General features: G+C 48.7%; 1 protein-coding gene across 1 annotated transcript in view; it reads left to right on the top strand.

Moving 5' to 3' along the window:
* CAMKK2 (calcium/calmodulin dependent protein kinase kinase 2) overlaps positions 1 to 13,642 on the top strand; it is a 37,469-nt gene that overhangs the window by 9,047 nt on the left and 14,780 nt on the right. Inside the window, exons 2-7 of the mRNA XM_028147191.2 lie at positions 1,582 to 2,092; positions 5,836 to 5,883; positions 6,562 to 6,615; positions 7,853 to 7,904; positions 10,189 to 10,322; positions 11,658 to 11,694. Of these exons, the coding sequence (XP_028002992.2) occupies positions 1,646 to 2,092; positions 5,836 to 5,883; positions 6,562 to 6,615; positions 7,853 to 7,904; positions 10,189 to 10,322; positions 11,658 to 11,694 (772 nt within the window). The 5' untranslated portion in view covers positions 1,582 to 1,645. The remainder of the gene's footprint in view (positions 1 to 1,581; positions 2,093 to 5,835; positions 5,884 to 6,561; positions 6,616 to 7,852; positions 7,905 to 10,188; positions 10,323 to 11,657; positions 11,695 to 13,642) is intronic.

Below are 13,642 nucleotides of genomic sequence, written 5' to 3'. Positions count from 1 at the left end.
CAAAGGTTAATAATCTTCCGTCCCAGAGACGGAAGGAATTGACCATCTTAAGGGAGCGCATTAGTCTTTTTTTTTAAAAAAAATTAACCATTTAAAAATATACAAGGCAGTGGCATTTAGGACATTCACAATCTGTCTAGTTCCAGAACATTTTCATCACCCCAAAAGGAAACCCTGTCCCGGGTAGCAGTCACTCCCATTCTGCCCAACACCTCCCCAGTCCTGGGCAGCCACTAATCTACTTTCTGTCTCTGTGGATTTGCCTATTCTAGGAGTTCTGTATAAATAGACTCATACAGATGTGACCTTTGGGTCTGGCTTCCTTCACTTAGCATGATGACTTGGAAGTGCATCTAGATTGTAGCACATGCCAGGGTTTCATTCCTTTTTAGGCCCGAGTCATATCGCGTTGTGTGGCTGGGTCCTATTGTGCTTATCCGTTCATCTGTTGATGGACGTGGAGGTTGTATACCTCGGGACAGAATTGCTAGGTCACGTGGTAATTCTCTGTTTAATTTTTTGAGGAACCACCAAGCTATTTTGATATCAAGGTTCTTGACCTCATGTTTGCCTTACATCTGGCAGGCACCAGCGGGGGCCTGAACTAGGGAAACAGCGCCTGGCTCCTTAGGTAACACAACCCGCCCTGGCTCCCACTGTCTGGGCACCCATCCTGTGTCTCATGTGACCCCCTGACCCCCACTTCTTGGTTGAGGATCATTGGCCAGGAGACCCAGCTGCAGTGTACGAGGGCTTTGCATTAGGAGACCTTGGACAAAATCCCTTTCCTGCTCTCCAGCCTCAGCTTCGCCTTTTACAGAGTGGGGCTGTGACGGCAAACCAACAGCCTGGTATGCTTGTGAGATTATGCTGGTGTGCAGATGTTTTGTAAACTGTAAAGTGCTGTTTGAATCACCCCCACGGTGAAGTGATGCAGCCTGGAGGTGTTCCATTTGGCCTACCCAGCATTCAAAAATGTTTGAAATAATTGCTAATTAAAAAAAAAAATAAAGTGAGATCTCATCTAACATGCTGGGTTTAGGGCTTTTTTTTTTTTTTTGAAGAAAAAAAGGGGGAAAACCAGGCAATACTAGGCCCAGATTCCTGCTTAGCAATAGCTGGCTTGAGCTGGAAATAGCTGCCCCCTCTGTAGGGGACCTGCGTGCTCTATTTTGGGGTTTTCTCATACTTGGTTCCTTCTGAAATTGAGTTTGGAATTCTTTTTTTTTTTTTTTCCTTTCTAATTATCACCCGAGGATATGTTTTTATTGCTTTTTAGAGAGAGAGGAACATTGATTGGTTGTCTTCCTGTACATCCCCAGACCGGGGATTGTACCCGCAACCTAGGTATGTGCCCTGACCAAGAATCAAACTCACAACCTTTTGGTGTATGGGTTGACACTCCAACTAACTGAGCCACCCGGCCAGGGTGAGGTTTGGAATTCTTGTTTTATGTGTGAGGAGGAAGTGTGGAGTGTTCATTTCTGTGTAGACTCAGAGATCAGGTTTTGCGAGATTTTTTTAGGATGTCAAAGCAGGCCCCAGCAGCGGGGTGGGCGCTGACCCTTGCTCTCTCTGCAGGTGGCACCACTGCTCATGGGACTGCCCCGGAGCGTGCTCGTCAGATGAGGCCCGCGCATGCACCATGTCATCATGTGTCTCTAGTCAGCCCAGCAGTGACCGGGCCGCCCCCCAGGATGAGCTGGGGGGCGGGAGCGGCAGCAGCAGCAGCGAAGGCCCGAAGCCTTGCGAGGCCCTGCGGGGCCTCTCGTCCCTGAGCATCCGCCTGGGCATGGAGTCCTTCATCGTGGTCACCGAGTGCGAGCCGGACTGCGCTGTGGACCACGGCCTGGCCCAGGACCCGCTCCTGGAGGCCGAGGGCCCAGAAGTCCCCCTCGACGCTGGGTCCCAGTCCCAACCCCACCTCTCCAGTCGCAAGCTGTCCCTGCAGGAGCGGTCCCAGCTGGATGCGAATGGCCGCGGCATCCACCCAGCCCAACCCTCCTCACCTGTGGGCTCCCCGCAGTCCTCGCCACGGCTGCCCCGGCGGCCCACGGTGGAGTCCCGCCACGTCTCCATCACTGGTATGCAGGTGCGTGAGCGACAGCTGGGCCAGGGGGCTCCCCCAGAACATTCCCAGTGCAACCAGCTGACTGGGGAGGTGACCCCGGAAAACCCAGGCAGGGAGGGAAGTGAGAGGGAAGGAAGTCAGGGAAGGATGCAGTTATGGAGCTGGTTACCAGTGGGGAACATGGGAGACAGGGAGAACTAAGTCTGAGTTACCCCCACCTGAGGGCAGGGGAGCGAGGCCGGGTGGGTGACCTGCCCTGAGTGTGAGCAGAGCATCTGGGGGCCAGAGAGAGACTCTCACAAAGAAATGCACGTGCTGGTGGTTGGAAATTGTGTGGGGGGCTCTGAACTGGGGGTGGCAGGTCCCTGAGAGGCCTCCTGGCCTACAGCCTGGCCCCCTGGGCTGGGTGGTTTGCCTGCGCCAGGCACTGCGCTCAACACTGGGTGTGCGTTTCTCATTCAGTCCTTGCTGTGAGCTTCTGGGAGGTAGATCAGGACTCAGATCCCCACCAGGTTCACGGGGCCCTGCGTGATCTGCCCCATCTCTTCGCCTGCCCCACCTCCTGCCTCTCTGCTGGCGACTCACAGACCTCCATCCATACTCACTTCCTTACGTTCTTCAGATAGCCAAGCTCATTCCCTTCCTTAGGCCCATAGCTTTGCCCGTCTCCTCTGCTTGGAACTCCTCCCGTCTTTGCAAGGTCATCTCCATCTGACATCCCAATCTCTACTCAAATGTCCCCTCGGAAAGGCCTCTGGGACTACCCTCTCTAAGCAGCCTGTCCTTTTGCCCTGTCGACTCATCACCATTATGTCTTGTGTTTGTTTAGTTGCTTATTGCCTGTCTCCCCGCCCCCCCCCCCCCCCCGCCCCAGCTAGAATGTAAGCTCCGTAGGGACGGTCTTGTTCCCCATTGTGTCCCCAGCGCTCACTTCACACAGTGCCTGGCACGTAGCAGGAGCTTGAAAATGTTTGTTGAATGAATGAATGAATGAATTTAATTGGGAGAAGCCTGGAAATCAGGAATGGCTTTTATAAAGGGGCTAATATTGAACTACATTTTGAGGGCCATCACCCCAATCAAGATCACAGGCTTTTCCAGCACACCCAGCAATGCATCCCTCCCCCCACTTCACTTTCCCACATAACCACTGACCTGGTGTTGTTGTTTTTTTAAAATATATTTTTATTAATTTCAGAGAGGAAGGGAGCGGGAGAGATAGAAACATCAGTGATGAGAGAGAGTCATTGATTGGCTGCCTCCTACATGCCCCCTACTGGGGATCGAGCCCGCTATCAACCCGGGCATGTGCCCTTGACCGGAATCGAACCAAGGACCCTTCAGTCCACAGGCCGACGCTCTTATCTACCAAGCCAAACTGAGCCAAACCGGCTAGGGCCCACTGACCTGGTTTTTATCATCATAGATTAATTTGCAAGTTCTAGGATTTTATGTAAGTGGCATTGTTTAAGCATGCAGTCTTCTTTAGCTTAGCTTCTTTTCACAGTGTAATGATGCTGAGGTTTGTCCACGCTGTTGCAGACACCAGTAGTTCCTTCCTTCTTTTTTTTTCCCCTTTTTATTGCTAAACAGAATTCCACTGCTCAGATATGCCCCAGCTTGTTTATCCATTTACCCGTTGATGGACATTTGGTCTGTTTCCAGCTTTCGGTTTTTCCAAATAAAGCTGTCGCTAATATTTGTACACAAGTCTTTGCCTGGATATGTGTTATAATTTCTTTGGGGTAAATGCCTAGGAGTAGAATGGCTGGATCATATGGTAAATGTATGTTGTTAAGATATTGCCAAACTGTTTTCTTTTTTTTTAAAATATATTTTATTGATTTCAGAGAGGAAAGGAAAGGGAGAGAGAGAGAAAGACAGAGATAGAAACATCAATGATGAGAGAATATCATTGATCAGCTGCCTCCTGCACGCCCCCAACTGGGGATCGAGCCCACAACCCCAGCGTGTGCCCTGACTGGGAATCAAACCCGTGACCTCTTGGTTCATAGGTTGACGCTCAACCACTGAGCAACCAGCCAGGCCCCAAACTGTTTTCTAAAGAGGCTGCACCGCCCTAGCTGGTTTGGCTTAGTGTATAGAGTGTCAAGCCTCGGACTGAAGGGTCCCAATTTCGATTCTGGTACCTCAGTTGCAGGATGCGTGCAGGAGACAATCAATCAATGTGTCTCTCTCACATCTCTCTCTCTCTCTCTCTCTCTCTCTCTCTTCCTCCCCCATCCCCCGCCTCTCTTCCACTCTCTCTAAAAATCAATGGAAAAATATCCTTGGTGTGGATTAAAAAAATAAAGAGGCTGCACCATTTTATTTTTATTTTTTAAAAATATATTTTAAATTTTATTGATTTTTTACAGAGAGGAAGGGAGAGGGATAGAGAGTTAGAAACATCGATGAGAGAGAAACATCGACCAGCTGCCTCCTGCACTCCCCCTACTGGGTATGTGCCCGAAACCAAGGTACATGCCCTTGACCGGAATCGAACCTGGGACCCTTGAGTCCGCAGGCTGACGCTCTATCCACTGAGCCAAATCGGACAGGGCGAGGCCGCACCATTTTAAATTCCCACCAGCAGTGTATGAAGATTCTATATGCCCTAAATTCTTTGGTCAGTCTTATTGATTTTAACTAATCTATTGGGTGTGATTTAAATTTTTATTTCTCCATTGATTAATGCTTCTAGTCATTTGTATCTTCTTTGGAGAAATTTTTTGCCTATTTTTATTTTTTTACATATATATTTTATTGATTTCAGAGAGGAATGGAGAGGGAGAGAGATATAGAAACATCAATGATGAGAGAATCATTGATCGGCTACCTCTTGCACGCCCCCTATTGGGGATCGAGCCTGCAATCCGGGCACGTGCCCTTGACCGGAATTGAACTCAGGACCCTTCAGTCCACAGGTCAATGCTCTATCCACTGAGCCAAACTGGCTTGGGCTCTTTCACCTATTTAAAAAAAATATATTGGGTTGCCTTCTTATTAATGAGTTGTGAGAGTTCTTTATATATTCTGGATACCAGTCCTTTGTCTGATATATGTGTTGCAAATAGTTTCTTTTAGTGTGTGGCTTGCTGTTCATGTTCTTTAACAGGATCTCAAAGAGCCAAAAGTTTTAATTTTGATGAAGTCCAGTTTATGATTTGTTTCCTTTTATGTTCTGTACTTTTTATATCTTATCTAAGAAACCTTGTCCCAAGGGCACTTGTATCGTTTTACATTTCTATAGGACAACATGGTCATGGATTACTTGTTTTACTTAAAGTGAACATTTTATAAGTGGGTACAATCTTTTAAAAATGGCTATAAAGAGAGTCCAAACTGTTTGATTACGTATTTGCAATGTACGAAAGCTGCTGTTAGAAGTCAGGACGCTGGCCACCCTGCAGAGGATGCTTCTGGGGGGCTGGGAATGCCCTCTTTCTTTCTTTTCTTTAAAAATTTTAAAAAACATGTTTTTATTGATTTGAGAGAGAGAGAGAAAGGGAGAGGAGAGAGAGATAGAAATACCCATGAGAGAGAAACATCGATTGGCTGCCTCCTGCCCTACTGGGGATGGAGCCCATAACCCGGGCATATGCCCTGACCTGGAATCGAACCAGCGACCTCTTGGTGCTTGGGTCGATGTTCAGTTCACTGAGCAACACCAGCTGGGCAATGCCCTCTTTCTTGATGTTTGTGACAGATTTATCCAGCTGCAACCTTACAGTTCATGTTCTGTGTGTTTGTTTACTTTCCAGGATTGTGTTCAGCTGAACCAGTACACACTGAAGGATGAAATTGGAAAGGTAAGTATCCTAGGAGCCAGGATGTGTCAGATACTGTGGGGGGCAGCCGTCAGAGCTGGGAGAGGGAGAGGAGTCCTTGGAGGCAAGGGTGCGGGCAAGGTTTTGGGATTCATGGTCTTATTTGTTTTTATATCATAATACTAATGTGTTTCTGCAAAAGCACAGAAAGTGTCCAGAGAAATCCCATATCACTGTGGTGATAGTTATATCATCCCCATAGTAGTGTTGATGTATTCTCCCCTAAGGTACTCTCACATCTGTTTTTGCTTTTGTTTCAGCCAATGGGCAGTATCATTACAGGGGTCAAAAACTCACACGCCACTAGAAGGGGTCAATGGGGGAAAAAAAGGGGGACATCTGTAATACTTTCAACAATAAAGATAGATTTTGAACAAGCTCACATGCCAACAGAGAGCTAATATAAATGAGCAGAGCATGCTAGGTATGGCAGCAGGGAGTGGTGAGGTCTGTGGCAAACTAACATATGGAAATGATCATTGGCTTCATATGGGCAGACCATCTGAGGCTGGGAATCTAGATTCTTATATCCAGTCTTTCTGATTTGGCAACGAATTCAAACTTTCTAAGAACTATAGATCCAACAAAACGCAATTGCGGGAAAGATTTGGCAGATCATAATTTTTTTATTGTATGTCATGGTCATCTCCCTTTATCCAGGGCTCCTATGGCGTGGTCAAGTTGGCCTACAATGAAAATGACAACACCTACTATGTGAGTATTCACATCCCTCTCCACCCCATCCTTGTCCAAAGACAAAGCCCTCCTTTTCTTGTTGTTTTTTTGTTTGTTTTGTTTCGTTAATCTTCACAGGAAGATATTTTTCCATTGACTTTTTAGAGAGAGTAGAAGGGAGGAGAGAGACAGAGAGAGAAACATCAATGTGAGAGAGAGACATCGATTGGTTGCCTCCCACATGCGCCCCGACCAGGGCTGGAGATGGAACCTGCAATGGAGATACATGCCCTTGACCGGGATTGAACCTGGGACCCTTCAGTCTGTGGTCCAGCGCTCTATCCACTGAGCCAAACAGGCTAGGACAAGACCTTCTTTTCAACACTCAGCTTCCTAGGTTTTCTTAGGTGTTGTGTCATTGTATTGTTAGGTCACATCCATTTTGTGCATTAGGAAGGAAGTGGTATTTCTACTTTTACAGATGGGGACATGGGGAGGTGAAGGGATGGCTTAGGAAGAATGAATGCATGGCCAAAACCGGTTTGGCTCAGTGGATAGAGCGTCGGCCTGTGGACTGAAAGGTCCCGGGTTCGATTCCGGTCAAGGGCATGTACCTTGGTTGCGGGCACATCCCCAGTAGGGGGTGTGCAGGAGGCAGCTGATCGATGTTTCTAACTCTCTATCCTTCTCCTTTCCTCTCTGTAAAAAATCAATAAAATATATATATATAAAAAAAAAAAAGAATGAATGCATGAATGAATGAAATCAGCAGACGTCTCATATCCTTACTCTGGGCTGCCATTTCTACATCCTCCATAGCCCTAAGAACCAGGAGGTAGTGAGCCAAACAGCCCTTGTAGCTGAGGCTCTGGAGTCAGTCCAATGTGGGTTCAAATCCTGCCTCTCTCGTGTGCCAATTGCGTGACCTTGAGCAAGCGGCACAACTGCTAACCCGCACTTTTCCCACGTGTAACACAGCCAGTCCTGCCCCATCACCCCAGCTCACTCACGTCTCGTTCAGTAGCAGGGAAGCCCACGGCTTTGCCCTTTTAGCTGGGGCAGCTGACCTGGAACCCTGGAAGCAACCTCAGGGCTGGAGGGACCCTGGGGGCCCAACCTCCATAGAACCTGCTGCTGCTTGACCCCCTCTGGTCACAGCATTGTCCCCAAACAGCCATGGAGCCAAGAGCTTGGGCAAGCCTACGCGAGGAGGGAACTCTCCCGGCCGCTGTCCTCTGTGCTTTAATCCGGACGTGGGGTCTTTTTTCTCCCACAGGCGATGAAGGTGCTATCCAAAAAGAAGCTGATCCGACAGGCGGGCTTCCCACGTGAGTTTGGTGGGCCTTTCTCTTGGGTGCAGGGGCTGGGGTGTCCCCTGCAGAGGGTGCACGGGGCCGACACCCCAAAGTCAGCGCTGCGCCTCCTACCGAGGTTTTTTAACTCACTTTCATTAATAGAAAAGCATGTAACATAATGTAGGTTACAAAGTCAAAAAATCCATTAGAGGGAAAGTTTGTCATTTCCTCAAAAAGTTAGACATGGAGTTACCCTCTGAGCCAGCAGTTCCACTTCTAGGGGTATCCGCCCAAGAGAATAAAAACACACGTCCCCACCACAGCTGGCACGTGAATGTTCCTAGGAGCACTGTTTGTAACGGCCAGAAAGTGGAAACGACCCAGTGTCTGTCCACAGATGAACGGATGAACAGAAGGTGGTCTGGATCCAATGAAATATTACTCAGCCATAAAAAGAAATGAAGCGCTGATTCATACGGTCACACAGATGACCTTGAGACCATGATGCTGAGTGGAAGAAGCCAGACTCAGAAAGGTCACATGGTGTGTGATTCTACTACGAAATGCCCAGAATAGGCAAATCCACAGAGAGAGCAGATTGGTGGTTTCCAGGGGTTGAGTGTAAGGAGAGTCGGGGAAGACGGCTAATAGGTATGGCGTTTTGCGGGGGGGCCGTGAAAATGTTCTGGATTAGATGGTGGTGGTGGTTGCACAACCTCACGAATTGATTTACAGGTTTCGAAATGGTGAATTAAAAACAAAATTTAAGAACCATGAAGTATTTGAACTAGAGCTACCAAAAAAGTACAGGAGGGCGTATAGTGGAGAACAGCAGTCCTTGCTGTACGCCTCCGCCTCCCTCCAGGCAGCCCCCACTTCTCACTCTTTGAGGAGCTGGTGATTGGGCCTGTGGTCAGAGGATAGACCTGCAGGTGAGTGCATCAGAGGCTGCTCCCCGCCAGCATTGTCAGCGTGGGCCACAAAGAGAAAGGAGATATGAGAAAACATAAGCCTCATCCTATCACAGGACCCTGGTTTATCCTGCTTGTCTGAACTCCACGTCAGATAGCTTGTACCATTACTTCCTGATTTATCCTTTTTTTTGTTGTTAATCCTCACCTGGGGATATATTTTCTATTGTTTTTTAGAGAGAGTAGAAGGGAGGGAGTGAGGGGGGAGAGAGAGAGGAGAGAGAGAGAGGGAGAGAGAGAGAGAGAGAGAGAGAGAGAGAGAGAGATTGAGATTGAGAGATTGAGAGAGATTGGTTGCCTCCCGCACACACCCTGACTGGCCCAAGGATAGAACCTTCAATCCAGGTACATGCCCTTGACTGGGAACTGAACCCGAGACCCTTTGGTGCTCAGATTGAAGCTCTGACCACTGAACCACTGGCCAGGGCCGGTTTATCTGTTTTTGACATCTACCTCTGACTTCCTCTGAAGTCCATTTCTAACCTCCCTTTCCCAACCAGCCAATGCAATGTTTAGCTCCTCTCTCGTTAACTACGTTTGTCACTTCCCTCCTTGTTTCAACAGGTGTAGCCAGTGCTTCCTGACTCCTCGCTTTGTAAGAAGAGTTAGTGCCCTCCCTCCCTTTCCCTTCGAACTCCTCTTCACATCCCACTTCTGACACCTGTACCTTGCACTCACTTTTCCAAACACCGTCACGTCTAGGTCTAGTTCTGTGACTCACGCTTAGTTGCTGGCGTACATAGGGTGTGCAACATGATGAGTTTTTAACCATGGCTCTTTGCATCATTGTGGCCTTTTGACTGTCAGTCACCACAGGGCCAAGCAATGAACTATGCCTGCCTTTGTGGCATATTTTTTTTTTTTTCCTAAAAAATATGGAACGCTTCATGAATTTGCGTGTCATCCTTGCACGTTCCAATTTTAGTTACGTGCTGCCAAAGCGAGCACGTGGCATCATCTTTTGCTTTTGTTTTTTTGTCTCATCAGCTCTTATATCTTTTCCTATTTCTGACTTCATTTTCTGTCTCTGATGTTTCAAGAGTTAAGGAGATGAGAGGTGATGCTGGTGAGCCCCAGAGAGGAGCAGGGATTGACTCACCCTGATACGTTGAGATTGCCACGCCAGACCCCAGCCGCCTTCTCTCCACCCCTCAGTGGACTCCTGGCTCTCCCTGGAGCCTGGGATGGGAAGGAGGGGATTCCCAGAAGGCTGAGCAACAGGACCGTGGTTCCAGCCTTGCTGATTTCCAGCTGCAGAAGAAACAGACGAGGGGGAGGCTGTGTAAAGCCCCTGGTGGCGTCAGTCACTCCAACCCTGTCCCTAAGATGGTTTGTGTCTTCTTCAGGTCGCCCCCCGCCCCGAGGCACCCGGCCAGCCCCAGGGGGCTGCATCCAGCCCAGGGGCCCCATTGAGCAGGTGTACCAGGAAATTGCCATCCTCAAGAAGCTGGACCACCCCAACGTGGTGAAGCTGGTGGAGGTGAGGAGGGGGCGGGGAGAGACACCAAGGAGGTCTGGCTCTGTTATTACACATCGGCATTTTCCAGGGAGAGCCACGTCACCTCTGATAGCTTATCGCAGGGCTGAGTAGTGATTATTACCCCTGTTATTTCATGCAGTCCTTACCCCTCCTAAGACTGTCGCTCCCATTTTACAGATGAAGAAATTGAGGCTCAGATGGATACTCAGGCTTGCCCTTCACTCATTTCTGTCACGTTGGAGCTGGTTCTCTTTCTACCGCATATATGTCTAGTTGTAGCACAAAAGCAGCCACACACATGTAAACAAACGGTGTGGCTGTGTTCCAACATAACTATTTACAAAAACAGGCGGTGGGCAGGATTTGGCTGTACACTGTAGTTCAGCCCTGGCTCCAGACCAGCAGTCCTCTCACTTTGGTTTCAGGACTCGTTTGTGCTCTTAAAAATGATTGAAGAACCCCAAAAGCTTTTGCTTATGTGGGTAATATTGACTAATATTCACCACATTCAAATTTAAAATTGAGAAATCTAAAATTATTTATTAAGAACAAGAATCCTACTTCATATTAATGTAAGTGATATCTTTTTATGAGTAATAACTATATTATTTGAACAAAAAATAGAGTTAGAAGAGAGGCAAAGTTTTACTTTTTTTGAAAAAAATATTGATTTCAGAGAGGAAGGGAGAGGGAAATAGAGATAGAAACATCAATGGTGAGAATCACTGATTGGCTGCCTCCTGTGCACCCCCTACTGGGGATCAAGCCCACAACCCGGGCATGTGCCCTGACCAGGAATCCAACTGTGACCTGGCTCATAGGTTGACACTCAACCACTGAGCCCCATGGGCTGGGCATAGTTTTACATTTTTGCAAATTTTTGTTGTAGTTAATGTCTGCATTCTGGTATCTGCTCCTACTTTCATCCTGTTGTGATATCACGTGTCATGCGGTTTCTGAAAAGGTGGCAATAGTGATCAGATGGAAGCAGAGGCCATGAGAGAAGGAGAGAGAGAAAGTGCTGTGGCATGTCCAAGCTGGGAGGCATCATGTCCTGCTGGGGGTGGGGAGAAGGGGGGCAGGATTTGAATTTTCACCTTGAGGACCCATTTAGTTGTCTCCTAGGAGACAGGTGGGGTTCTTATTTAACCTGAGACATTTCTCAGGGAGGAATTTGCCCCCTCCCTTTTGAAACCTTTCTGGGTGTTTTGGACCCTGGAGAGTTTTTGGACCCTTGTGGTCGTGTTGAATGCTGCTTCCTCCCCATTCATCTCTTTCTTCTCTCTTCCTCTCCCTGCTCCTGTCTCCGCCTGCTCCATGTGGCTGTGCCAACAGGTCCTGGATGACCCCAATGAGGACCATCTGTACATGGGTAAGACTTGAGCCCTTGCCTTCTGCCACCCTTGCTCAGGCAGCTGTGACTGCCAAAGCCGTGGCATACTCTTGAGGCAGCCCCTGGCCCTGTCATCTCCCTCCAAGGACAGCTTCTCCTTTCCCATTTCAGCCGGGCCCCACAGTGAGCCCCACAGAAAGCCGCGCCCCTGATTTGAAGCAAGAGGTGGAAGGCAGTTCTTGCTGGGACTTTCTTTATCTGCATGTCCTATTCGCTCATTTGCAAATGTTTATTGAGCAACTACTATATGCTGGGTACTATTCTAGGCACTAAGGATGCCGCGAGGAGTAGGAAAGATGAGGCCCTACTCTTAGGAAGCTGACATTCTACTTGGGGAATGACAGTCAACACCTAAATAAGCCAGATAATCAACTTGACACAGATGCTCTGAAGAAAGTTAAATAGGGTGATGGGAGGGAAAGATGGAGGGCCCACTTCAGATAGGAGCTAACCATGAAGCACCTGAATGTCAAGGGTACAGCCCTGTTACATCTGGGGAAGAGCATTCCAGGAAGAGGGAACAGCAGGTGCAAAGGCTGGTGGGAGCTTTGTGTGTTTGAACAAAAATGTGGCTGGGACAGAATAAACCAGAGAGAATAGGTGGGGTTGAGGGTGAAGGGTATGGGAGACCATGGTGGGGCATTTGGAGCCTTGAGGGGGAGGGGCACAGAGGGCCTGGACACTGCACATGGAAATGGAAGGACTTGGGGTGTCTTCAGAAGCCTCATTTTAAAAAAAATGGTGAGGACATTGGGCAGCCCTCAGCGTAAAGGCTGATGAAGGAAAGAAGGGCAGGACTAGTTCAAAACTGAACAGCAGGCTGTTGGGCCCCTGAATAGGTGATTGACAGGTCACATGTCCAGATAATGTTTGGCTTGGGTAGGCATTCACGAGAGGGGTGCAGATAGGGTTTTTCACTTTTTAAAAAATATTTTTTTATTGATTTCAGAGAGGAAGGGAGAGGGAGAGAGAGAGAAACATCAGTGATGAGAGAGAATCATTGATCGGCTACCTCCTGCACGCCCCACACTGGGGATCGAGCCCACAACCTAAGCATCGAGCCCACAACTGGGCTGTGCCCTGACCGGGAATGGAACCCTGAGCTCCTGGTTCCTGGGTTGATGCTCAACCATTGAGCCGCACCAGCCGGGTGTTTTTCACTTGTGAAGGTGGTGTTGTGACAGGAGCCAGGCTGACCTTTGGTATTTGGTTCCGGTGGCTTTGGAAATCTTTCCAGGGTAACCCGTGAGCCCGTAGGAGGTATCAGCAAGGGTCCTGCGGCTGCAGGCCTGACCTCAGAGGGTGGAGGACATGACCAGCATTTCTAGAGATTAGAACCGTCCCGCCCACCGCTCAGCCGCAAGCGTGGTTAAACTGTGAGCGACTGAAAATAGACCTGTTTCAGCAGGCCAGCTTCCCCCACGCCAGCTGATTTATGGTGCTTGGGTGGGAGGGAGGGAGGGAGGCGCAGAAACTCATGAGGCAGTTCTTGAGAGTTGAGACTTATATAACGGAGGCAGGAAAGGCCAGAGCTGAGGGACCAGCGCTGCTGTCTGTGGCTTTACCTTGCGTGCTGCGGCCTTGGTGTAGCCACAGTCTGAAGCCAGGGCGGATCTGCCCTGCCTCTGTTTTGCTCAATGCTGGTTGATGAACTTAAAGATAGGAAGGGGCCCTGGGGGAGTCACGTTCCTTTTCTGGGTAGAACTTTGAAGCCTTGCTTTTGTCTGAGGCTTTGGCTCTTTCTCCTCGGCCACCTCAGCCCTTGGAGAGCTTCGAAAAACGTTTTGGCTTCTTCCATACGTTGACTCCAACGTGGGTAGATGATTCTAGGACCACAGACAATTCCATCTCTACTTGATTTTGAAACTCACTATGCTATGTTTTCACTTCCTAAAGTATAGCTTCGTATTCCCAGTTCTGTTTGTCC

The sequence above is a fragment of the Eptesicus fuscus genome, chromosome 23 (genome assembly GCF_027574615.1).
Source record: "Eptesicus fuscus isolate TK198812 chromosome 23, DD_ASM_mEF_20220401, whole genome shotgun sequence".
Taxonomy (NCBI): domain Eukaryota; kingdom Metazoa; phylum Chordata; class Mammalia; order Chiroptera; family Vespertilionidae; genus Eptesicus; species Eptesicus fuscus.
Note: the sequence above shows the minus strand (reverse complement) of the source record. Positions and strands in the feature narration are given on the sequence as shown.